Source organism: Eumetopias jubatus, unplaced genomic scaffold (genome assembly GCF_037043125.1).
Source record: "Eumetopias jubatus isolate StellerSeaLion01/CBP00866 unplaced genomic scaffold, mEumJub1_p1.0 scaffold_6, whole genome shotgun sequence".
NCBI lineage: Eukaryota > Metazoa > Chordata > Mammalia > Carnivora > Otariidae > Eumetopias > Eumetopias jubatus.
Genome location: NW_028274812.1, coordinates 117,008,346 through 117,031,181, shown reverse-complemented (window position 1 = coordinate 117,031,181; position 22,836 = coordinate 117,008,346). Strand labels below are relative to the sequence as shown.

The 22,836-nt window shown below is 52.9% G+C and overlaps 1 protein-coding gene across 5 annotated transcripts; it reads left to right on the top strand.

Annotated features, from left to right (window-relative positions):
- The first annotated feature begins 1,696 nt into the window (after positions 1-1,696).
- Positions 1,697-22,591, top strand: DEF6 (DEF6 guanine nucleotide exchange factor). Of its 5 annotated transcripts, none has more exons than XM_028120397.2 (12): positions 1,863-1,950; positions 9,063-9,295; positions 11,925-12,065; positions 12,669-12,866; positions 14,518-14,754; positions 14,864-15,010; positions 18,206-18,314; positions 18,523-18,821; positions 19,888-20,054; positions 20,162-20,360; positions 21,711-21,801; positions 22,005-22,591. In XM_028120397.2, the coding sequence occupies exons 3-12, from the start codon at positions 12,033-12,035 to the stop codon at positions 22,223-22,225; spliced, it is 1,701 nt and encodes a 566-aa protein (XP_027976198.1). In that variant the 5' UTR covers positions 1,863-1,950; positions 9,063-9,295; positions 11,925-12,032; the 3' UTR covers positions 22,226-22,591. The 5 variants fall into 5 exon arrangements, with proteins under 5 accessions (XP_027976196.1, XP_027976197.1, XP_027976198.1 ...); XM_028120398.2 differs by lacking the exon at positions 1,863-1,950 and adding an exon at positions 3,965-4,324; XM_028120395.2 differs by lacking the exon at positions 9,063-9,295 and having other exon boundaries at positions 1,697-1,950.
- The last annotated feature ends 245 nt before the right edge of the window (positions 22,592-22,836 follow it).

The following is a 22,836-nucleotide window of genomic DNA, read 5'->3' as shown; positions in this document are numbered from 1 at the left end:
GGGTCCCTCCCTCCCTCCCTCCTTTCGGCTTTGGGCCCAGGATACCAGGGCTGGTCGAATCAGGCTCTTAGCCCCATATCCCCGGCACGACCCCAGCGAGCCTCGGTGACAGACTGGTGGGACTGGCCTACCAGAGGCACGGGGAGTGGGGGGGCGGGGGGGAGGAGGAAGCCCAGGAGTAAGAAAAGCCCCGAGGAGCCACCAGCGACTTCCTGCCCACACCTGAGCAGGTGGGCCCCAGGGTGGCCAGACGGGCCCAGGGTGACCCCTGCTTCCAGGCTCTGGTTGGATCTCAGGCATCAGGGTGTTTGGACTAGAGGAATTGTGTTTTTTCCTACCTTACCTCATGTGATATAGAGCCCTTCCGCACCCAGCCCCTTCCCACATTCACTCTGCGCATGGTCAGCTGCTCCAAGTGGGCAGAGCCCCACCGAGGAGTGGGGGTAGGAGGTGCCTTGCCAAGGTTAGCGAGGGTCTCTGATGACTCTGGTGCTGAAGTCCCAGCTCTGGAGATGCCCACAGGGAGGTGTCAGGGACCATGCTGTGGAATCCCAAAGCCACCATTGGACCCTAGTGGAAAGTGCGTGGGAGGACCAGACCAGCCCTGGTGGGAAGGGAGGGGTGCAGGGGGGGGGACCTGATGGGAAGAACTCTTTGAGTTTGCCTCCTCCGTCATGGGAGCGTTGCTGGGATTGGAGGGGCCTCTTGCTCTCCCCACGATGATGGATGTGCCCCAGTCCCTTCCTGCCACCTGGGAATGGAACCCTACCTCCCAGCCCAGGTACCCTCTCCTCTTCTATGTACTCGTGCCAGCAGCTCTGTGGAAGCAGAGGGAGCTGGGGCATGCCCCCAGGGAGGGGGTGGCTCGGTTACCCAAGCAGGCTTCATCCAGCATCCATGACCACTGTTCTGGGTGGGAGCGTGTCCCGGCCCTCACAGGCAGTGGATCTGAAGAAAGGGATCATGCCGTGGGGGGCCCTGAATGCCAAGCCTCCTGCTGTCAGCACCCTGGGAGCTGCCCCACCCCTGCCCCCGTTTTACGCCTCTCCCCCCACTGTGTGATTCAGAAACAGGCTTGCATCCTCAGGGCCAGTGGGCCCCAGAGTGGGCAACGCTCTGAGCTGAGGCCTTTTCGAGCCAAAGCCCAGAGGATGGGGAGGCAACCAATCACGTGCCAAGCCCGCCTGACCTGGAGAGGTGCCCTGGCCCAGTTCCTCTGCCAACTTTGTGTCGTCGCCTTTGTTTTCTTCCGCTTGGGAGGAGCCCCACCACCATAGTGATGTTAGATGGCCCTGAAAGAAATGCTTTTATCCAGTGCCTGCTCTGCTTCACATCCATCCTCAGACCTTAGGACTGTGTGAGGTGGGTATTTTTCCTGCTCTCCCATGAGGGAACGGCTCAAGGAGGTTAGTAGTAACTCATCCAAGGCCTCCTGCCTGGTAAGTGTGGAAGTGAGACAGGATACCCTCTACCTGCACCCTCTGAAAGCCAGGGTGGGCTTGCTTTTTTTTTTTCTTCTCCCCTCAACAAGCTGCCTCTGGGAGCCCAGGAAGCCCCAGAAGTTTCTGGGGCTGAGAAGACTTCTCGAGGGCCGCACGCTCGGGGAGCCACAGTGAACAGAAGCAGGGCTCTGGCTCTCCAGGGCTGGGTTCCGAGGTCCCACGCAGAGAGTGAGGCCATGAGCACTGCAAGGGCAACAGGCCTGTTCCTGGCAGCACAGGGAGCCCGCGCAAGCAGGCAGGTGGAGCTCTTGCTCTGCGCCATGGCCCCTCTGCGGTCTCTGCAGCCGTTTGCATTTCCTGAAACCGGATCTCGGTGTCAGAGCCGCCCCCGGGCCGGGCGGGCACCTCAGCCATGGCCCTGCGCAAGGAGCTGCTCAAGTCCATCTGGTACGCGTTCACCGCCCTGGACGTGGAGAAGAGCGGCAAGGTCTCCAAGTCCCAGCTCAAGGTGAGGAGCCCCCGGGGCCCAGGGGAGGCCGGCAGACGTGCCTCCTCAGCCCCTGCCGCCCAGGAGCCAGGCAGGAACGCTGTGCTGATGGCACTCAGCCATCCAGAGGCCCAGGCCTGGGGAGGGGAGCCGGGACTGGGTAACCGGGACGACGCAGCCCAGTGAATGCTGCTGCCCATGTTCTGGGGACCCCCGGAGGTAGACGCGGAGCCTCTGCCCAGAGACCTGCTCCCCGGACTCTCTGGAGGGTGGAGTTGGCATCATTAGGTTTTGAAGGCCAACAGGCCAGGCTACATCCTATACTCCGTGTGATGAGCACACGTCTCCCCAGAGTGAAGCCTAGGTACGCACCCTACTCCTTCCTGCTGCTTCCTCCTGGCTTTGAAGAGAGACAGTTAGTTAGTACTTGTCAGTCACTTCCTCCCGGAGCTGAGAGAGAGGCTTAAAGAGCCTGTCCCAGTTCCAGACCAGGCTGACTGGGTCACCTTTGGCAGAGAACAGCTCCTCTGAACCCTGTCTCCCAGATGCAACAGTGCTAGGAAGGGGCAAGGACCGAGACCCTGTTCTGCCCCGGACCGCCCAGCTCACCGCCCCCTCCTCCCACACGCCAGGTTGGGAAACTGGTCCCTTTGGCCGTGGGACCTCAGACAGGGAGGGGCTCGAATGTGAGCCCATGAAGAGCCCCATCAGTGATTGCCCTACAGTTCAGTACTTGGACCTAAACAGTTCCTGGGAGACCAGCAAGTTTCTCTCCTTCCTTCCCTCCAGTCCTGGCTTAGTGCTGCCTTCTCCACCCTGGTTAGTGGGGAAGAAGCAAGGCCCCAGGCCACTGGAACCAGGGAACACTGGGAGACAGGAGCAGGGTAAGCCTCAGCTCTCCGTGACTTGCCTTAAGGGATTATTCATTCCGTTCACATGTTAACTGAGTGACCATGTGCCTGGCATGATGCTAGGCTCTAGATTTCTGGTGTCAAGGAAACCTCCATTTTTAATGACCAAGGTGTAGGAGGTGACTGCAAACGTGGGCGAGATGAATAAGGCAGGATAGGCATTATGCACCGCCCCCATTCCAGCCCCCTCCTTTGCTGAACTAGGACATAATAAACTTGGATATCCCAAACTGGTCCTATCCCATAATCTGTCCCTTAGCCAGACTTATGAGCATCCAAAAAATGATTCTTGACTCCCCCAGGAAAAATAGTCCACCACTACCTTGGATCATCAGGGAGGATTCCTCAATAAGGCAGGTTCTTCCTTACATTCTCCGTAAATCCTTTTATTGCAGATCATGTCATCTAGTGGGGGCTTCAGGATAGACAGGAGAATAGCAGATCATCCAAAATCCATCCCTGCAGAAACCCGTGCCCTACATCCACCTCCCACTGCCTTTCCCATCTTGTAGGAACAATGCCAACCTCCATAGTTTATCTCCAAGGTACCATTTTCTGTCTCCATTACCTGCAGCCCCTATAACCTCCCCAGGCTCTCTATGCCCACCTCTCACATGTGGAAAGTGGTTCCCCTTTTCCTGGTGCCATCAGCCAGTAAGGCTTCCTACCTTGACCCTCTTTTCTCGGCCTCCAGCTGGATCGATGCCCACTCCCCACCCCCACAGGTCGAGTATTTGCAGGGAAGATTCTATTAGGAGCTTACGTCCTTGAACTGTCCACCGTCTGTACCACATCACAGCTCAAATTGAGCCCACAGCCAGCAGCCTTTGGTCACACAGGAGCAGGGAGCTTTCTCCCCCACTCAACAGAAAACGTGTCCACTCTGGAAATCTGTGCCAAGCCACGGGAGTCTTGGGCTGGGTGGTCGGTGAGGCAGAGACATGGTAGGGCCCATGTCACACCAGAGAAGGATAGGCAAGGCAGTTCTTCCCTGAGACCATAGTGGGAGATACTGGAATAGGAGGAAGTAGTGATCGTGTTGGGGGCAGGGATGCCGGAAAGACAAAGGAGCAAAAGAGAAGTGGTCAGAAGTCAGAGGAAGAAGCAGATGAGAGAGATAGCAGCGGGGGCCAACCCCACCCCTGAAAAGACTCGTGGGAGAAGGGAAAAGACCCTGGGGTTAGTCTGTCCTCACTAACACTGTCCCTGGCCTCAGGGCCCTGGATCGGGACCAGGCAGGGAGACGTGCACCCGCCTAGCGAGCAACGTCTGTCTGTGACAGTCCCCGCTTCCCTGATGCTTCGGGCTGCCACTGGCTCTCAGGGGCAAAGCCGTGATGAGGGAGGAGGAAGAGCAGGGAGGCGTCTGACAAGTAGCCCAGCGCGTCATGATTTTCTCTCTGGAGAAGAGAAGGCTTGGGCGGCAGAGCGGATGGGTTTTCCTCTGTTTGAATTCTTGTAGAAGGTACCGTGGCCTTTGTCCAGGTGAGTTGAGAAAAGTAGAATGAGACCCATAGGCATGGCACTTCTGCCCAGGATGGATTCAGGTGGAGCACAGAATTTCCCAGGAGTTGAGGACTGTGAGTTTTCCCAGGGTCCCCAGAACCTCCTTCTCTAAAGACCTTTGGGAGGCAGTAGTGGTCCTGCCGGAGGGAGAGCAAGGAGGAGAGCCTTGGCAATCATGGGTTTCCTAATGGCCACATCTTCTTCTCTGGGGAGCAGCCTTGGTTCCAGGCCTAGTGGGGAGTCAGCTGAGAATTGGGGTAATGGCCCTGCAATTGGGGATGTGGATGGAGCAGTGTGTCTCTGGCTCAGTGAGCCCTTAGGAGGCAGCAGGCCTGCCCCTTACCCTTGGCTAGCAGGAGCCAGGGTGGGCAGGCAGGGAGGGGGACGACAACCTTCATTTTGGTGGAGGGCAAGTCAAGAGCAACTCCAGTCCAGGAATCTGCTGGCTGGGGTCTTCAGCTTTTGTTTTGTTTTGTTTTGTTTTTTAGATTTTATTTATTTATTTGAGAGAGAGAGAGAGAGAGAGGGATCACAAGTAGGCAGAGCGGCAGGCAGAGGGAGAGGGAGAAGCAGGCTCCTCACTGAGCAGAGAGCCCAATGCGGGGCTCAATCCCAGGACCCCGGGATCATGACCTGAGCCACCCAGGAGCCCACGATCTTCAACTTTGTTCTGACCCCTTCCTGCCACTGGTCTCGGGCTAGGATGGCAGGGAGTGACGGGATGATTTAGTGATGTGCAGAGCACTTGACTCAGAGCCACATAGGCCTGCTCCCCAGCTAGATGACCTTGGGCAAGTGATCGCTGTCTCTGAACCTCTAGTTTCTCATCTGTAAAGGCAGAGGGTTGAACTGGGGATCACCAGCTAGCCTACTAAAAGAAATTTTAACAAAGTACATCAAGTAGATGAAATTGACCCTTGATGCAGCCTCCCCTTTCCCTTTTCCAAGCCTGTCTTTCCTTTGGTGCCCACCCTCAACCCCTTCTAGCCCTTTCTTTTTCAAGATTTTATTTATTTATGTGAGAGAGAGCAAGAGAGAGCAGGAAAGGTGGGGAGGGGCAGAAAGAGAAGCAGACTCCCTGCTGAGCAGGGAGCGAGGATGCAGATGCGGGGCTGAATCCCAGGACCTGAAGGCAGCTGCTTAACTGACTGAGCCAGCTAGGCGCCCCCCAACCCCTTCTAGCCCTTTCTTGCTGTTAGCAGGCACACCGCTCATCCAGAGATTCCCACCTTTTAAAATTCCCAGTGCTCCTCCCTCGTGATAATAGTTATGCTTTAGTAAAATACATTCAGTAACTCTTAAAAGGATCTGTATATTGTACAAAAAATCACCTGGCACCTAGATACATTAAAAAAAAAAAAAAACACACTATAGGCCATCTAGGCGAGAGAGAGATTATTCATTCTGTCTGTAGCCATCAGTCGGTGCTGTGCATGGGTTCCCACACCCGTCCTATACGCGTCCAGTAAAGGCTGGGAACCACAGAACCACAGGCCAGCATCTGCCCCATCCCCACACCTGAGTTTTCAGGGAACTCACAAGCCCCCCGAAGAGAACCACTTCCCCACATGCCTTCAGAGGAAACGGTGCGTCAATGAAGCCTCTCGAAGGTCAATGGCTGCCAACTCGACGGTCAGGGGCTGCCTGGTTGGGCGGTGAGACTGTGAGAGAGAGTCCTCTCTGAAGGACCCCACTGGCAGCCTTGTGAAAACTACAGACACCTGGACCCCACCCACCCCTGGAAACTCTGAGTCAGTCAGGAGGGCGGGGCCCCAGCGCCAGTCAGTTTCTGCAGCTCCCCAGGTGATTCTGAGGCTCAGCCAGAGCTAATGTAGTGGAGAGATCAAGAGTAGGCCTTTAGAGGCAGACTTGCAGGAAGACACTTTACCTCTCTGCGCCTTGATTTCCTCATCTATAAAAGGAGGGTCATGAGAGTCCCTGGCTCCAGGGCTGAGGACTGATTGAAATCAGCCCCCTGGGCTCCTGCACATTCTGGCCTCCACCCCTGCCATTTCCTTTCCAGCATGACCCTCCTCTGGTCACACCCTCTCCCCACCTCTAGCCCCAACCCGAGCCCAGGCACAGGAAGCCTGGCAGTCTGAGGTCTGCCGAGCTCTCTGGGGAGAGGCCCTGAGCCCCCAATGTCTGGAGCCTTTAATTCCTTCATGTCCTGACACCTGATGGCTCACAGGGACTGGAGCCTCTGTCCTGGGCCCCTGAGATTCCACTGGCAAAAGGTACAGGTGAGGAAGGCAGGTCTTAGAGGACAGTGTGGACGAACGAACCAAGGCAAGGAACAGTTCCAAATAACTGTGCCGCTGTGTGGTCCCTTCTATCCTGGGGTGGGAGGGGGTTTGTACATCATCTCTTTGAACCCCGTTTTCAGACCTATGGAAACTGAGGCCCAGTGAGGTTAAGTTGCTCAGAGAGATCAGTCCATGTCTGTCTGACTTTTGTATTTCTCCTACTTCTTCCCGTGAAGCATTTAAGTTCATTCAACGGATATTTATTGCGTGTCCCTTATGTGCCAGACCCAGTGATACAGCAGTGAATGAGGTGAATAAAAGTGACAAAAATCCCCACCCTTGAGGTGCTGACATTCTAGTCAGAGAATACAGATGAAAAACAAAATAAGTAAAAATGTATCATGTGATGGAAAATGATACATGACATGGAAGTAAATAAAGCAGAAACAGGGATAGAGATTGGTGGGGGCGGTAGAGGGGATGGGGTTATAGATTTAAATAAGGGGGTCCAGAGAAGTCCTCCTTGAGAAGGGGGCATCTAAGTAAAGATGGAAAGGAGAGGAGGGTGTGTGCCATGCCTGGACCTGGGAGAAGAATATTCCAGGCTGAAGGCATAGCAAGCTAAAAGGCCCTGAGGCAAATGTGTGCCTGGCCCGGCTGAGGAATGTCAAGAGGGTCAGAGTAGCTGCAGAGAAGTGACCAAGAGGGATGAAGCCAGAGAAGGTGCAGCAGGCTGGGTCCCAGGGGGCCCAAGGCCTCTGGAAGGACTTGCGATTTTACTCTGAGAACAACAGGAAACCATTGGAGCGTTTAAGTGAAACTTGAGGAGTCGGTCAAAAACATTTATCGTGTGCAGGACATCGTACTGAGATCTGGAATCAGGCCTGAACACAGAGTCCTTGCTGCCCTCCAGGAATGTCGAGCACCCAGAAATGCTCACACAAAAAGGGAACAGCAAAGGAATGTTATTATAGAGCAACTTAATAACAGGGTACATTAATAACAGTGGTTAATGGCACTCTTTGCTTTTTATCTCTATAGTTTTAAATTTTTGTCCTAAAAACAATATATGCTCCTGTTTAAAAAAAATCAGAGTGCAGAAGAATATAATTTTAAAGAAGATGAAATTTATTCTATAAGTAAAACATGTTACTGGTTAAAAAAATTCAAAGACAAATGTAACGTTAAAGATGATGAGGGCGCCTGGGTGGCTCAGTTGTTTAAGCGACTGCCTTCGGCTCAGGTCATGATCCTGGAGTCCCGGGATCGAGTCCCGCATCAGGCTCCCTGCTCAGCGGGGAGTCTGCTTCTCCCTCTGACTCTCCCCCCTCTCATGCTCTCTCTCTATCATTATCTCTCTTAATAAATAAACAAAAATCTTTAAAAAAAAAAAAAGATGGTGAAAGTTCCGCCCCTCCCTGGGGAAGGATGGTGGGGTGATAGCTGGTAACAGTTTGCTGAGTCCTCTAGATTTTTTCTATGTACGCATAAACATATTAGGTTGAACCGTATGAAATTGCTGACATTTTATTGTTTCAGTCTATTAAAACATCTATTAAAATGTGCTATGGTTCAACCTAATCTTTGCACACATTTATTTTACAAACATTTCATTCTATAGCTTGCTTTTTTCACCAGCCACTATAGCATGCCGCCTATCTTCCCATGTCTGTTTGTAAAAACATAATAAAAATAGCACACAATTTTATTAAACAATAAGCTACGCACCAGGTGCTGTGCTAAGCTCTTCATTCTAAAAACCCTTCAGACTAGGCCTCCTTATAATCTTCACAGAGGACACCAAGGTCTTAGAGAAAATCACTTGCCCGTAAGCACACAAGTGGCAGATGTATAAAATCTTTCCAACCACACCTAGGTCCATGACGCGATGTACCTGGCCCTTACTGAAGGAGCCTCAAGCTGTCTCCAGTTCCTCATATTATAAACATGCCTCAGTGAACATTCTTGTACATGTAGTTCTGTTCCCTTGAGCATCTACAGGTTAGATGATTAGAAATGCAGGGGGCAGGGCGCCTGGGTGGAGCATACGCAGTTGGTTCAGCGACCAACTTGGTTTGGCTCAGGTCATGATCTCCGGGTTGGGAGAGCAAGCCCTCCCCGCTTAGCGGGGAGTCCGCTTCCCCTCTCCCTCTGCCCCTCCCCCAGCTTACACACACTCTCTCTCTCTCAAATAAATAAATCTTGGGAAAAAAATGCTGGGATCATTCCCAATTTTAAGTTTGATACATTCTTGCCCTCCAGAAAGATTACCAATTCACGCCTCAACAGTAGGGCCTTCAAGTCCCTATTTCTCCACAACCTCTTCAGTACCTGATGTTATCAGTCTTCTGATCTATGTCAATTCGTTAGGTAAAAAAACCGCATTTTGTCTACAGGAAGGGATCTAACATTTGCTCTGTGCACATCTAATTCTGGCTGTCTCCATATGTCCTCTCACTCTATCCTCACAGCTTCTCCACAGGACAGGTATTATCCCACTGTTTTGCTGACAGTGAAACTGAGGCTCGGAAGGTGAAGATGTTTATCTCCGTTCCAACAGCTTAACAATTTCATGGGAAGCGTATACCTCTTTTCACCAGAGGAAGCAAAAATCATAGGGCTGATTCTCATTGGCCCAGGATTGGTCATGTGCCCTTCCTTGAGCCAGTCACCGTGACTCTGATGTGCCCACCCCTGCAGCCAGGTGGGTTAGGGGTGCAAATAGTCCGTACCACAGATACTGAGAATGGGGGGAGAGGTGCTTCTCCAAGAAAAATTAAGGCTCCATTACCAAATATGGGTGGAGAGGGCCGACTTCGTCAGGAAGAAACTGAAGATGTCCTCTAGAACAAGAGAAGCAGAACCAAACCTGGCACAGGAGATGATCTGAAGAGCGTGGGGATGAGGGTGGGGGTGGCGGTCAGAGATGGCTGCCCAGAGGGGAGTGACGGAAAAGAGAAGCACCCCTCTTGCTGGGCCTACCAACCTCCCACTTGGCCTCAGTGGAGCCTGAGGCTCAGGAGATTACCGGGGGGAAAAGTGTCAATCCTTTGTCCCACCTCTTCTCACCAGGGAATAAAGAAGTGCAGATTTGGCTCGCGTACCACCTCTGGGATGTTACCAGCTCCTGCCCCAGGAACTGACTCTAAGCTTAACTGTGGGAGCAGCCCTTATATACAGCTTTCATTGACTGACTTTCGGGGGCAGAACAGGACGTAGGGGCCGTGGGACATGGAGATGAACAGAGACGTTGTCCCCAGAGTTCACCATCTACCTGCAGAGAGAGTCTCAGGGTCAGCACTGTAATAGTGAGGCAGCCTTCAGGGCCAGGCACACCTGGTTGCAAGCTCAGCTCAGCTGTTTGCTCTGAACTTCCCCAAGCCTCAGCATCTTCATCTGAAAAACAGGGATAGTGTCTGTGTATCACAGTTGTTGCGGAGGTTAGACATGGGGTGTAGAACGCATCTCATACAGTGGCTGCCACATAGTAGGTGTGCAATAATGACTATTTTACTTTTTTAAATTTATTTTTTATTTTATTTTATTTTTATTTATTTATTTGAGAGAGAGAATGAAAGAGAGAGAGAGAGCATGAGAGGGGGGAGGGTCAGAGGGAGAAGCAGACTCCCTGCTCAGCAGGGAGCCTGATGTGGGACTCGATCCCGGGACCCCAGGATCATGACCTGAGCCGAAGGCAGTGGCTTAACCAACTGAGCCACCCAGGCACCCCTATTTTTTATTTTATTATTATTATTTTTTTTTTTTTTTAGAGAGAGAGAGTGTGTGTGCGAGCCAGGGAGGGGAGGTGGGGGGCAGAGGAAGAGTGAGAGAGAGAATCGCAAGCAGACTGCCCGCTCAGTGCAGAGCCCGATGCGGGGCTCGATCTCATGACCCCAAGATCAGGACCAGAGCAGAAATGAAGAGTCGGATGCTCAACCGACTGAGCCACCCAGGCGCCCCAGTAACGAGTAGTTTAATCATTCACTCTGGGATAAGTACTATGACAGAAGTACCCCCAAGGCAATTTTATTTCTTTCCTGATCTTGTTCAGACTTCAATCTTTGTTCTTATATTGTGGGTTTGTTAACAACTCATGTTTCCCCTCCACACCATCCTGGCCACCATCTATTCTAGGCCTTTTCCTCCACATGTCACAGACCATTTTTCGTGAGCCTTCTCTGAACCCCCTCCAGCTCCCTTCCATCTTTGAAGGGCAGTGACTGGAACTGCACTTGCCTTTCCTGGAGCAGACACACTGCAGCCTGAACCCTGAGTCTTTGATGGGAATGATGAGAAATTCGGGGTTCCTGCCCTGGGGTGACAGCCACCTCCCTGTTGACAGCCCAGCATCCTAGGAAGCACCTGGGCTTTGGGATCTGCGGAGTTGGGTTTGAATCCCAGACTCTTGCTCACTGTGGATCCTTGGGCAATTTATCGAATCTCTTGAGCCTCAGTGTCCTTGTCTGCACAAAGAGGACATCCCTACCCAATGAAGTGGCTGAGAACATGGCTGCTTGGGTTTGAATCCCAGCTCTTTTCTCTCATCTGTAAAATGGGGATATTAACAGTGGTTATGGGGGTTAAGTGAATTATATATAATGTGCTTAGCTCAGTGCTTGGTGCATAGTAAGGGTGTACGGTTTTAGGTTTTTTTGTTTTTACTGAGGTATAATTGTCATACAACATTATATTAGTTTCAGGTGTCCAACATAATGATGTGGTATTTGTAAATAATTGTGGAATGATCACCACAATGTCTAGTTAACATCTATCCCATACATAGTTACAAAACTTTTTTTCTTGGGATAAGAATTTTTTAAGATCTACTCTTAGCAACTTTCCGATAGGCCATACAGTATTATTAACTATAGTCTCCATGTTGTGTGTTACCTCCTCATGACTTATTTTATAACCGAAAGCTGTACCTTTTGACCCTCCTTCACCCATTCCACCCACCCCTACCCTTGCCCCTGGCAACCACCAATCCATTTTCTGTGTCTATGAGCTTGGGGTGGGGGTGGAGGGTTAATTTGTTTTTTAGATTCCACGTATAAGTGAGATCATCTGGTATATATTTTTCTCCGACTTATTTCACTTAGCATAAGGCCCTCAAGGTCCACCCCTGTTGTCACAAACGGCAAGATGTCTTTCTTTTGTATGGCTGAATAATATTCCCTTGTATACAAATGCCTATGTTTTGGTTATGATTGAATTGAATAATGTGTGCGGAGGACTTAGCCAGGATGGGAACGGGGACAAGCCGGGAGGTGGGAGCAGCCCTCTAGCCCAGGTTTGGCTGGGGCATGGGAAGGCCAACTGCCACTCTGTCTCAGGTGCTGTCCCACAACCTGTACACGGTCCTGCACATCCCCCACGACCCTGTGGCTCTGGAGGAGCACTTCCGGGATGATGACGACGGCCCCGTGTCCAGCCAGGGATACATGCCCTACCTCAACAAGTACATCCTGGACAAGGTGGGGCCTTGCTCGAGGGGGCACCTGTCCCCACTTCCCAGTCTGGCCAGTGCCCCGACACATTGCCCCCCCAACTCCTCCCACCCTCTCAACTCCCACTTCTGTCCCTGCTGTCTGTCCCTGCCCTCCCATCTCTGTCCTTCACATTCCAGCCACTTGTCCCCTCCTTGCCCCCCAACTCCCCCCTCCATCTCCCTCACCTCTATCCTAGCCTCCACCCTTCCACCCCATCCCTGCCTAGGCTCACCTCCCATTTCTAGCTGTAGGGCTCTCCAGTGTCCCCCAGTGCTGTGCCCCCTGCTCCTCCCAGCTGTCACTCTCTTCTCAGGTTCTTCGTGGTCGTGCATCCCCGCCCCCTTGTCCTCCCCTTCTTTCTCCCTTGGGCTGAGGGACTAGTTTCTCTATTGGCAGGGGACTGGGGAGGGGGGAGGGGGTGGGTGGTTGGAATCAGCTAGTTACCTGGTAAGCAGCTCAGGGATTACTCAAGTCAGAGCCCCAACTTGGCAGGGTGGGGAGCAGGGGAGTAGGTGCCCCCAAGAAAGCCCCTAGAGCCTTGTTTGGTGGTAGAGCAAGGATGGGGTGGCCGTTTTGGCTGACTTGCAGGCCTGGTGGCAGGTGGAGGAGGGGGCTTTCGTTAAGGAGCACTTTGATGAGCTGTGCTGGACCCTGACGGCCAAGAAGAACTATCGGGTGGACAGCAACGGGAACAACATGCTCTCCAATGAGGATGCCTTCCGCCTCTGGTGCCTGTTCAATTTCCTGTCTGAGGACAAGTACCCTCTGATCATGGTTCCTGACGAGGTGAGGGTGATGGCAGCCCCAGGGGCTGAATCACTGGGGCCAGGCCTCAACAAAACCATGAAGGAGGCCAAATCGCCTCTGTAACTTTCCCACATCCCCGCACCTCTTGGTCTCCCCACGCTGGTGCCTCTCTGCACCCAGCTGTCTCCAGATGCCTAGAATTGCCTGTATCAGAGTCACTGTGCCCCGGAGAACCAAAACTACACTTCCTTCAGGGCTCTCTTGGCCCTCAAAGGAGGAAAATGACCGCAGATTCTATTTACACAGGAGTGTAGCCTGATATGTTACCGGGCATTTAAAAATGAAAACATTTAAGATCGAATGCCAGGACTTCAGGCACTGTGGCAATCTGAGAAGGTTACCAGATGACGGGAAGGGAGACTTTCCTGGGATGCCTGGCCCATTATTCCAGCAGAGGCAACTAGATCTGGCCCCGGTTCTAGATTTTCCCTCCCTGTCTTCTATAATATGGAGGAAGAGCCATGGCCGACCCAGCTCCGGGCTCCAGAGCCCTCTCTGGAGCATCCTGGGAGTAGAGGCCTGGGGTCTGTGCCCCTACCTCTTCAACTCATGGACGAAGCCAGGGCAGGTGCCCCCCCACCCCCCTTCCACTTCTCTCCCCCATCCATTCAGCCTTCTCCTGATCTGTTAGCCCTTTTGGTGGCTGTGAAGATGCCAGGGTGAATTTAGGTCTTAGGGTGTGGAGGGGAGGGGGTCCTCCGTGTTTACAAGAAGTCCTGACACCTCTAACCGCACTCAGCTTTATCTCCTTGACTCTGTTTGTGGGAAGGGTGAGGGGAGATGCCTAATCCCTGAGCTGGTACACCCACCCCACTCCCAGTTGGAGACCCGGTAACCTCCAGAGTGAAAGTCCTAAAGAGAGTGTCCCAAGAAGCTGCTGGGGCAGGAAAGGGATGTGTGTCCATCTGCACAGGCACCTGGCTAGGCACCCTCGTCAGACCCCCGCCTATCAGGGTAAGGGGGCCCCTCATAGGCCAGAAGGCTGCTCACGGCCGTGATCAACATGTTGTATGAACAAACTGCAGCAGGATGTACCCTAACCACCACTTCCTGTTCCTCTGTAGCAGGTTTCCTGTCCCTACCCTGCTTACCTCCACCCCCAATCCCTTTGCCCTCCCATAGGGGAAGGATCCTCGGGGTTGGGGCTTGGGCTTGGAATAAGGACTCAGATGGGATTCAGGAGATATGAATCGAGTTCTGGCTGCCACCAACTTGCTGTGTGATTTAGAACGAGTCACTTCCCTCTCTGGGCCTCAGTTTGGTCATCGGCAAAGTAAGGGTATTGGATGAGAGGGCCCTTGCACCCCCTCTGACGTGTTCTGTGATTTGCTGCCTCTGCCTGGCCCCCAGCCCTCAACCTTCACCCTGCCCTTAATTTAAAGCATGGAGGAGTGGGACGTGGGCCTGGAAGTTGGGGAGGGAAGGGGATGCCCAAATTGGGGTTGGGCCTCCAGGACCCCGCCCCCCAAATCTGCCCTGGTTTCCACCAACATTTAGTCATCTGGCTCCCCTACCCCCTGTCCCTGGTCACCTCCGCCCAGGCTCTGGGAGCCAGAGGGGCCCCCCCAACCCCGGCATCGTCACAGGCAACACTGCCTGCTGCAGTCCCCAGGCCTCCCCCCTCCTCCAGGTGGAATACCTGCTGAAGAAGGTGCTCAGCAGCATGAGCTTGGAGGTGGGCTTGGGTGAGCTGGAAGAGCTGCTGGCCCAGGAAGCCCAGGCAGCCCAGACCACTGGAGGGCTCAGCGTCTGGCAGTTCCTGGAGCTCTTCAACACGGGGCGCTGTCTTCGAGGTGTGGGGCGGGACACTCTCAGCATGGCCATCCACGAAGTCTACCAGGAGCTCATCCAAGATGTCCTGAAGCAGGTCAGGCCAAGCTGGGAGCTTGGGGAGGACCCCAAGGCAGGGTGTGGGGGGCAGGGTTAAGGGGTGGGGGGGTGCAGGGAAGCCTCTGACTTTGCTCTGGCTATGGCAGGGCTACCTGTGGAAGCGAGGGCACCTGCGGAGGAACTGGGCAGAACGCTGGTTCCAGCTGCAGCCCAGCTCCCTCTGCTATTTTGGGAGTGAAGAGTGCAAGGAGAAAAGGGGTACTATCCCGCTGGATGCACAGTGCTGCGTGGAGGTGAGGGGGACAGGCGAAGGGGTGGAGCACAACTCAGGGCCCAGAGGCTCTCCAGTGTGGGGTAAAGGCAAGAGGCTCGGGAGGAGGGTGAATGGAGAAAAGCCACAGTGGCAAATGTCTGCTGAGATGACCATAACCCAAATATACCTGGGTGCCTCAAGGCCATTCTCATCCATGCCAGCACTTAAAAAAAAAAAAAAAAAAAAAAAACCCAAAACCGCAAATCAAATACTAAAGCCATTGGTGAGTAATGTGGATTTTGCTAAGGATTTTAGAGGAGATGGCTTATGCCTCACACTACACGCAAAGCTTTTTTTTTTTTTAGAGAGAGAAAGAGAGTGGGTGGGGGAGGGGTGCAGGGGAGAGGCAGAGAGAGAGAGAATCCTTTTATTAAAAAATATTTATTTACTTACTTGAGAGAGAGAGAGAGCATGGGGTAGCAGAGGGGCGGAGGGAGAAGGAGAATCCATCCCAGCACCCCGAGATCATGACCTGAGCCGAAATCAAGAGTCAGCTGCTTAACTGACTGAGCCACTCAGGTGCCCCGAGAGAGAGTCTTAAGCAGGATCCACGCTCAGTGGGGAGCCCACCCACTGGCAGGGCTCCATCTCATGACTCTGACATCATGGCCTGAACCAAAATCAAGAGTCAGAGGCTTAACCGACTGAGCCAACTAGGTACCCCCACAGTGAACTTTCTAAAAGTCCTCTTGAAAAGTTTTTCTCCTTCACCCAAATTCCATTCTCTTTGGAAACTCTCTCTGTCCCTACTCTTTCTCCACATCCCTCTCCTCCCGTCCTTCCCCCCTATTTTCCCTTCGGCTCTGTCTGTTTTTATTTTAGGAGGCTTAAAACAATTATTTTAAACTGTAGTTTGAAAAAAATATACGCACACACACCTAACATGAAATTTGCCATTTTAACCATTTTAATTGTACAATGCATAGCATTAAGTATACTCACAATGTGGTGTAGCCCTCACCGCTATCCCTTTTTTTAAGATTTATTTATTTATTTATTTATTTATTTGACACAGAGTGAGACAGCGAGAGAGGGAACACAAGCAGGGGGAGTGGGAGAGGGAGAAGCAGGCTTCCCGCCAAGCAGGGAGCCCGATGCGGGGCTCGATCCCAGGACCCTGGGATCATGACCTGAGCAGAAGGCAGACACTTAATGATTGAGCCACCCAGGTGCCACCCCCCCTTTTTTTAAAGATTTTATTTATTTATTTATTTGAGAAAGATACAGCGAGAGAGGGAACACAAGCAGGGGGAGTGACCACTATCTATTTCTAAAACTTTTTCATCATCGCAAAGAAAAACTCTCTACCTATTAAGAAATAGCTCATCCCTCCTTTCTCCCCAGCCCCTGGTATCCTCTATTCTACTTTCTGTCTCCACGAATTTGCCTATTCTGGGTACCTAGAATGGAATGGGATCATCTAATATTTTGTCCCTTTGTGACTGGCTTTTCTTCAGCACAATGTTCCAAGGTTCATCCATGTTGTGGCATGGGTCAGGAATTCATTCCTTTTTATGGCTGAATAATATTCCATCGTGTACATAGACCACATTCTGTTTATCCACTCATTCATTGCTGGACAATGGGTTGTTCCCATCTTTTTGCTATTGTGAATAATGCTGGTTTGGCCATCCATGCAGAAGTTTCTGGTTGAGCATATGTTTTCATTTCTCTGGGTACATACTGAGTAGAATTGCTAGATCATATGGTAATTACCATGTTCTATGTTTAACTTTTTTTTAAAGATTTTATTTATTTATTTGAGAGAGAGAGAATAAGAGATAGAGAGCATGAGAGGGAAGAGGGTCAGAGGGAGAAGCAGACTCCCTGCCAAGCAGGCAGCCCGATGTGGGACTCGATCCCGGGACTCCAGGATCATGACCTGAGCCGAAGGCAGTTGCTTAACCAACTGAGCCACCCAGGCGACCTATGTTTAACTTTTTAAGGAACAGCCGAATTGTTTTCCGTAGCAGCTATACCATCTCACATTCTCACCACCAGTGTATGAGAGTTCCACTTTCTCCATATCCTCATCAACATGTGTTATTTTACATTTTTAAAAATTATTATTATAGGGCACCTGGGTGGCTCAGTCGGTTAAGCATCTGCCTTCGGCTCAGGTCATGATCCCAGGGGCCTGGGATGGAGTCCTGAGTTGGGCTCCTTGCTCAGCAGGGAGTCTGCTTCTCCCTCTGCCCCTCCCCCAACTCGTTCTCTCTCTCTCTCTCTCTCTTTCACAAATAAATAAAATCTTAAAAAAAAATTATTATTATAGCCGTCCTAGGTTTTCTCCATTTTTGTCACATAAGGAAACAGGTGTCACTGAGGACAGAGCATGGATCTTAGGCAGAAAGCCCAGCTCCACCACTAATAGGCAGTGTGAATTTGGCATGTTCCTGGACCTGGTAGAGCCTCAGTTTCTTTTTCTGTAAAGTGGAGCTAATAATGCGTTTGGCAAGGTTGTCTCGGTGTTATGGATAAAATGATGCATATAAAACACTAGTTCAGCCTCTAGAGTGTAAGAAGCTCAACACATGGGAGTCCCCAGCTAGCTCAGTTGATGGAGCGTGTGTGAGTTTTTGAATCCCATGTTGGGTGTAGAGATTGCTTAAAAATAAAATCTTTTAAAAAAAGAAGAAGAAGAAGCTTAAATACGTGGTAGCTGTTATTTTCCACTAAAATATAAGCTTAGGGAAGGCAGGGATTTGGTCTGTTAGGCACACCTCAGTATCCTAAATGCCTAGAACAATGAGCCGCACTCAGTAGACACTCCAAAAGATCTGTGGAATGAATGAATGGAGAACTTTCCCAACAGGCAGGGCTCTGTGAAAATGAATGATTTGGATAGTGAGGACCCTGTCACTGGCGGTGTTCGCGAATGATCTGCATCCACACTCAGTAACGGATTAGGTGCCAGGCCCCATGGAGAGACACCAAGATGAAAACATCCCCGCCCTACCTCCAAAGAGCAGAGGCCACAAGACTTGTGGGGACACAAGCGCACCCATAACTAACCTCCACGCCGGGCCATACAGGCCCCTGGCAGAGTGGGAGCGGTACTCCGGGAGGACGGTCAGCAATGGGGGGTAGGGGATGGAGCTGGAGCACCCCGGCGGCGGGTGTGGCCCCGGCGCCAGTGAAGCCAGCCCGTGTGGGGCCACCGGCCCTCTCCCAGGTGCTGCCCGACCGAGAGGGGAAGCGCTGCATGTTCTGTGTGAAGACAGCCTCCCGCACGTACGAGATGAGCGCCTCCGACACGCGCCAGCGCCAGGAATGGACGGCGGGTGAGTGAGTGCTCGCTGGGCGGCCTGGGTCTGGCTGCGCCTCAGGGGGTGACAACACTGCCGAGTGAAAAGGGTGACAACACGGCCCAGCGAGAGGCTGGAGACTGCCTCGAGCCACCTCTCAGGCCCCTTTCTGGAGGTGGGCCACCTCGAGGACCCCGCTGCTCCCAGCTAGCCCCCTGCTGACCCGGTCCCTGTTCCTCCGCAGCCATCCAGACCGCGATCCGGCTGCAGGCCGAGGGGAAGATGTCGTTGCACAAGGACCTGAAGCAGAAGCGGCGCGAGCAGCGGGAGCAGCGGGAGCGACGCCGGGCGGCCAAGGAGGAAGAGCTGCTGCGTCTGCAGCAGCTGCAGGAGGAGAAGGAGCGGAAGCTGCAGGAGCTGGAGCTGCTACAGGAGGCGCAGCGGCAGGCCGAGCACCTGCTGCAGGAGGAGGAGGAGCGACGCCGCAGCCAGCACCGCGAGCTGCAGCAGGCGCTGGAGGGCCAACTGCGCGAGGCGGAGCAGGTGGGGCCCGCACCCGGCGGGGGCCGGCGGGTAGAAGGATGCGGAGAGACTGGGCCCGGGATTGGAGGGCCGGGGGCGGGGCCGGGACCGAGGGCGGAGCCCGCAGGCTGGGAAGGAGGTGCGTGGAGGCGGGGCTTGCAATGAGGGACTTGGGACAGAGTCCCTGCGCCGGAAACATGCGTACGGGACCGAACCTGTGCCAGGGACGGGATGAGGAAGGCGTGGGGGTGCAGGAACCTGGCCTAAGGATGGCTTGAGATGAAAGAATGTGGTGGGGCCGGAGCTGAGTGCTATAGGTGTAGAGTGGGGCCTGGTTTGGAGCCCTTGGCTGGGGGCGGGGCTTGGACAGAGATGGTGCTAAAGACCCCCTAGTCAGGGATAAGTTTGGACCAACGCTAGACTAGATTGGACTAGACTTGATCTAAGTTTACAGTGAAACCAGTTTGGGGAATGCAGGATGGGAGGAAGGAAGGATTTACGAATGTGGAGGCGGACTAGGCATGTAGAGGCAATCAGATTTAGGATTTAAGAGATCTAGAGCTGGAGTTAGACACCTGGATTCCATCCCAGCTCTGCCTCTTAGGAGACTTGTGATCTCAGGCAAGTTACTTAGCCTCTCTGTGCCCCAATCACTTATCAGTGACGTGTTGATGCTAAACTGCTCCTAGAGGTATGATGAGGATCAAATGAGGAAACACCTTTAGTTGTTACAATTACTATAATTATAGTCACTCCCTGCCTAGCACTGGCTCTAATTACAGTCATAACACCTAATATTATAACACAGAACAATAGTTATTAAGGCTGGTGCTAGGCAGGGAGTGACGAGCCCCCCCCCCCCCCCCCGCCATGTAGCATCTCTTCACTGACGATTATCTGACCTAGCCAGGCTCCCACAAAGAGATCAGATCAGGAAGGAATCCCGACGTGAAGGAACTCCCAGACCGTCACTGAGAGAGAGCTATGTGGGCCGGCCTAGCGGAGCCCTGGGGAAAGGGCAGTGTACTTGCAGCCTCCCCTACCCCACGCGGTGCCCCCAGTGACGTGGCTCCGCGTCCCGGCACAGGCCCGGGCCTCCATGCAGGCTGAGATGGAATTGAAGAAGGAGGAGGCTGCCCGGCAGCGGCAGCGGATCCAAGAGCTGGAGGAGATGCAGCAGAGGCTCGAGGAGGCCCTGCACCTGGAGGTGAAAGCTCGGCGTGACGAGGAGGCCGTGCGCCTAGCTCAGACCCGGTAGGACCCCTTCTCGTTCCTCTCCCCTGACTCCCCGGCGTCCCACTTGCTGAGCGCCTGCGAGGTGCCTTGGCTCTGGAGACGACGCAGCGCCCGCCCGCCCGCAGACTGCTACAGGAGGAGGAGGAGAAGCTGAAGCAGCTGCTGCAGCTGAAGGAGGAGCAGGAGCGCTACATCGAGCGGGCGCAGCAGGAGAAGCAAGAACTGCAGCAGGAGATGGCGCTGCAGAGCCGCTCCCTGCACCAAGCCCAGCTTCAGCTGGAGGAGGTGCGGCAGAACCGGCAGAGGGCCGACGAGGACGTAGAGGTGAGGCCGGGGGGTGGGGGTGGGGGGATAGGAAGGAGGCCGGCGGGGTGAGCGCCTTCACGCGCAGGATCTGGAGCCTTCCCTCAAACCCTAACTCTTCCGTCTCCTCGCTGTGTGACCTCAGGCAAATTGCCTAACCTCTCTGAGTTTCAAATCCCTCATCAGGGAAAGGGGCCTCAAATAGCATGGTCTGAAGACTAAAGGAGCTGATGGCTGACATTTAGTATGTAGCAAGTGGGGAAGAAACATTAGCTGCTATTTTTATCATTATGAATCTGGGCAAAGTTTTTTTCTCATACTCTTCCAAGCGCCTACCTTGCTCTCCCTGTACTTTGGCTCGGATCTCCATAGAAGAGGGTTTTTGTTGTTGTTGTTGTTGTTGTTTTTGTTTTAATTTTTGATTTTTTTTAAGATTTTATTTATTTATTTGAGAGAGAGAGAAGGAGAACGCAGAGGGAGAGGAAGAGGGAGAAGCAGACTCCCGGCTGAGCGGGGAACCAGATGTGGGGCTCGATCCCGGGATCCTGGGATCATGACCTGAGCCAAAGGCAAACGCTTAACCAACTGAGCCACCCAGGAGCCCCTAATTTTTGATATTCTATTAATATTGATTATTTTATTTTGCCTTGTTGGCTGACATGGTCATTGTAAAAAATCTGGACACAGAAACATGTAACATAGAAAGGGAAAGTTCCTCCGTGATTCCCTTACCCACAACCACTGCTAATGACCGGGGGGACAGTGGAGTAGAGGTTTTGCATTTGACCCTGGAGAGGTGGTGTGGTGCGGTGGTTTACAGCTCAACATAGGTCTCGGGCCAGTCACTTCTTCTTCTTTTTTTTTTTAAATTTTATTTATTTGACACAGAGAGAGAGAGGGAGAGAGAGAGCACAAGCAGGGGGAGCTGCAGGCAGAGGGAGAGGGAAAAGCAGGCTCCCCCCTGAGCAGAGAGCCTGACGAGGGGCTCGATCCCAGGACCCTTGGGATCATGACCCCAGCCGAAGTCAGATGCCTAACCGACTAAGCCTCCCAGGCACCCCATCACTTAACTTCTTTTGCACTTTGTTGTTAACTTATGCTCTGGAGATTAACTAAAATAATAAATATACTTAGTACATCTTAGCTGCTTAATGAATGGAAACTATAATGATGACTATTTTTGACCCATTGGGGGTCCATGAGACCCCTGAAATTGGAAGCTAACTGTTCATCTACATAACTCTTTAAGAACGTATATGAGTTTTTCTGGGGAGATTTCAGATTCTAAGAGGCCTCCAAACTTGAAAAGGTCAAGATACTCTGTCTAGGATGGTGTCTCTGACCCGCTCTCCACTGGCCCTGCCCCCACAGGCTGCCCAGCAGAAGTTGCGCCAGGCCAGCACCAACGTGAAACACTGGAATGTTCAGATGAACCGGCTCATGCATCCAATTGAGCCTGGAGGTGAGAAGGAGTAGATCCTGGAGCTTTCTCTGGAGTGGGGTGGGGGAAATGAGGGAGAAAGGGATCCTTTCAGATCTAGAGAGGCCGTGTGGTATTGAAAGTCAGGAGGTTCTCCTCTCCCCCACGGGCTGAGGCAAGGCCCCTCAACCTCTCCCCTGCGCATGCACCTTTGTCCTTACTTGGAGTTGCCTTTTCTCTGCCAGATAAGCGTCCCACCACCAGCAGCTCCTTCACAGGCTTCCAGCCGCATCTACTTGCCCGCCGCGACTCCTCCCTAAAGCGCCTGACCCGCTGGGGATCCCAGGGCAACCGGACCCCCTCGCCCAGCAGCAACGAGCAGAAGTCCCTCAATGGTGGGGACGAGGCTCCCATCTCAGCTTCTCCCCCTCAGGAAAATAAACTGGACCCAGCACCAGAAAATTAGCCTCTGCTATCCCCTCCCACCCCCCAACCTCATACCCACCAGAACCTGGCCACAGCTGGCCTGTGGGTGATGCCAGCCCTCGCAGAAGAGGGAGCTGAGGTCCTGGTGCCAGGAGCCCCCTCGGCCCTCCAGCCATGACACAGTCCAGAATGGAGGCTACTTCATTTTTGGCACCAGCCCAGGCTCCTGACCACGGAGGCTGTCTGGGATGTTGATTCTTGAGAACTTGATCTTGTGCCTTAACCCCAAGGACCCTGTGCCCTGGGCTGGAAAAGAGAGCAAATAAGCAAGCCAACGGCGTGTGTCCTCAGACTGCCACCAGGTGGTGGAGGCGCATTTCCAAATAAAAACTGCTCTTGGAATGAACCCTTGATCAGGTCTGCCGTCCATCTCTCCTGCCATGTTCGCTCTTCCTGCCTCAAGTCCAGTTCTGGGTCCCAGAAAGAGTAAAGTGGAGTGCAGGAGCAAGGCAAGTACACTCTGCCACTTACTAACTGGGTGACTTTGGTCAAGTCTGCTCACCGGCTTGTGCTTCAGCTCCCATGTTGGTAAAACAGGGATACGAATAGTACCTGCCTTATAGTTGTTGTCAGGATTAAGTGTTTGGCCCA

Excerpts from the sequence above, each read along its gene's own strand:
- DEF6 (XM_028120395.2), top strand. The coding sequence starts at position 1,855 with ATGGCCCTGCGCAAGGAGCTGCTCAAGTCCATCTGGTACGCGTTCACC. Across the intron at positions 15,011-18,205 it reads ATGCACAGTGCTGCGTGGAG|GTGCTGCCCGACCGAGAGGG; the intron begins GTGAGGGGGACA and ends GCCCTCTCCCAG. Across the intron at positions 18,315-18,522 it reads GCGCCAGGAATGGACGGCGG|CCATCCAGACCGCGATCCGG; the intron begins GTGAGTGAGTGC and ends GTTCCTCCGCAG.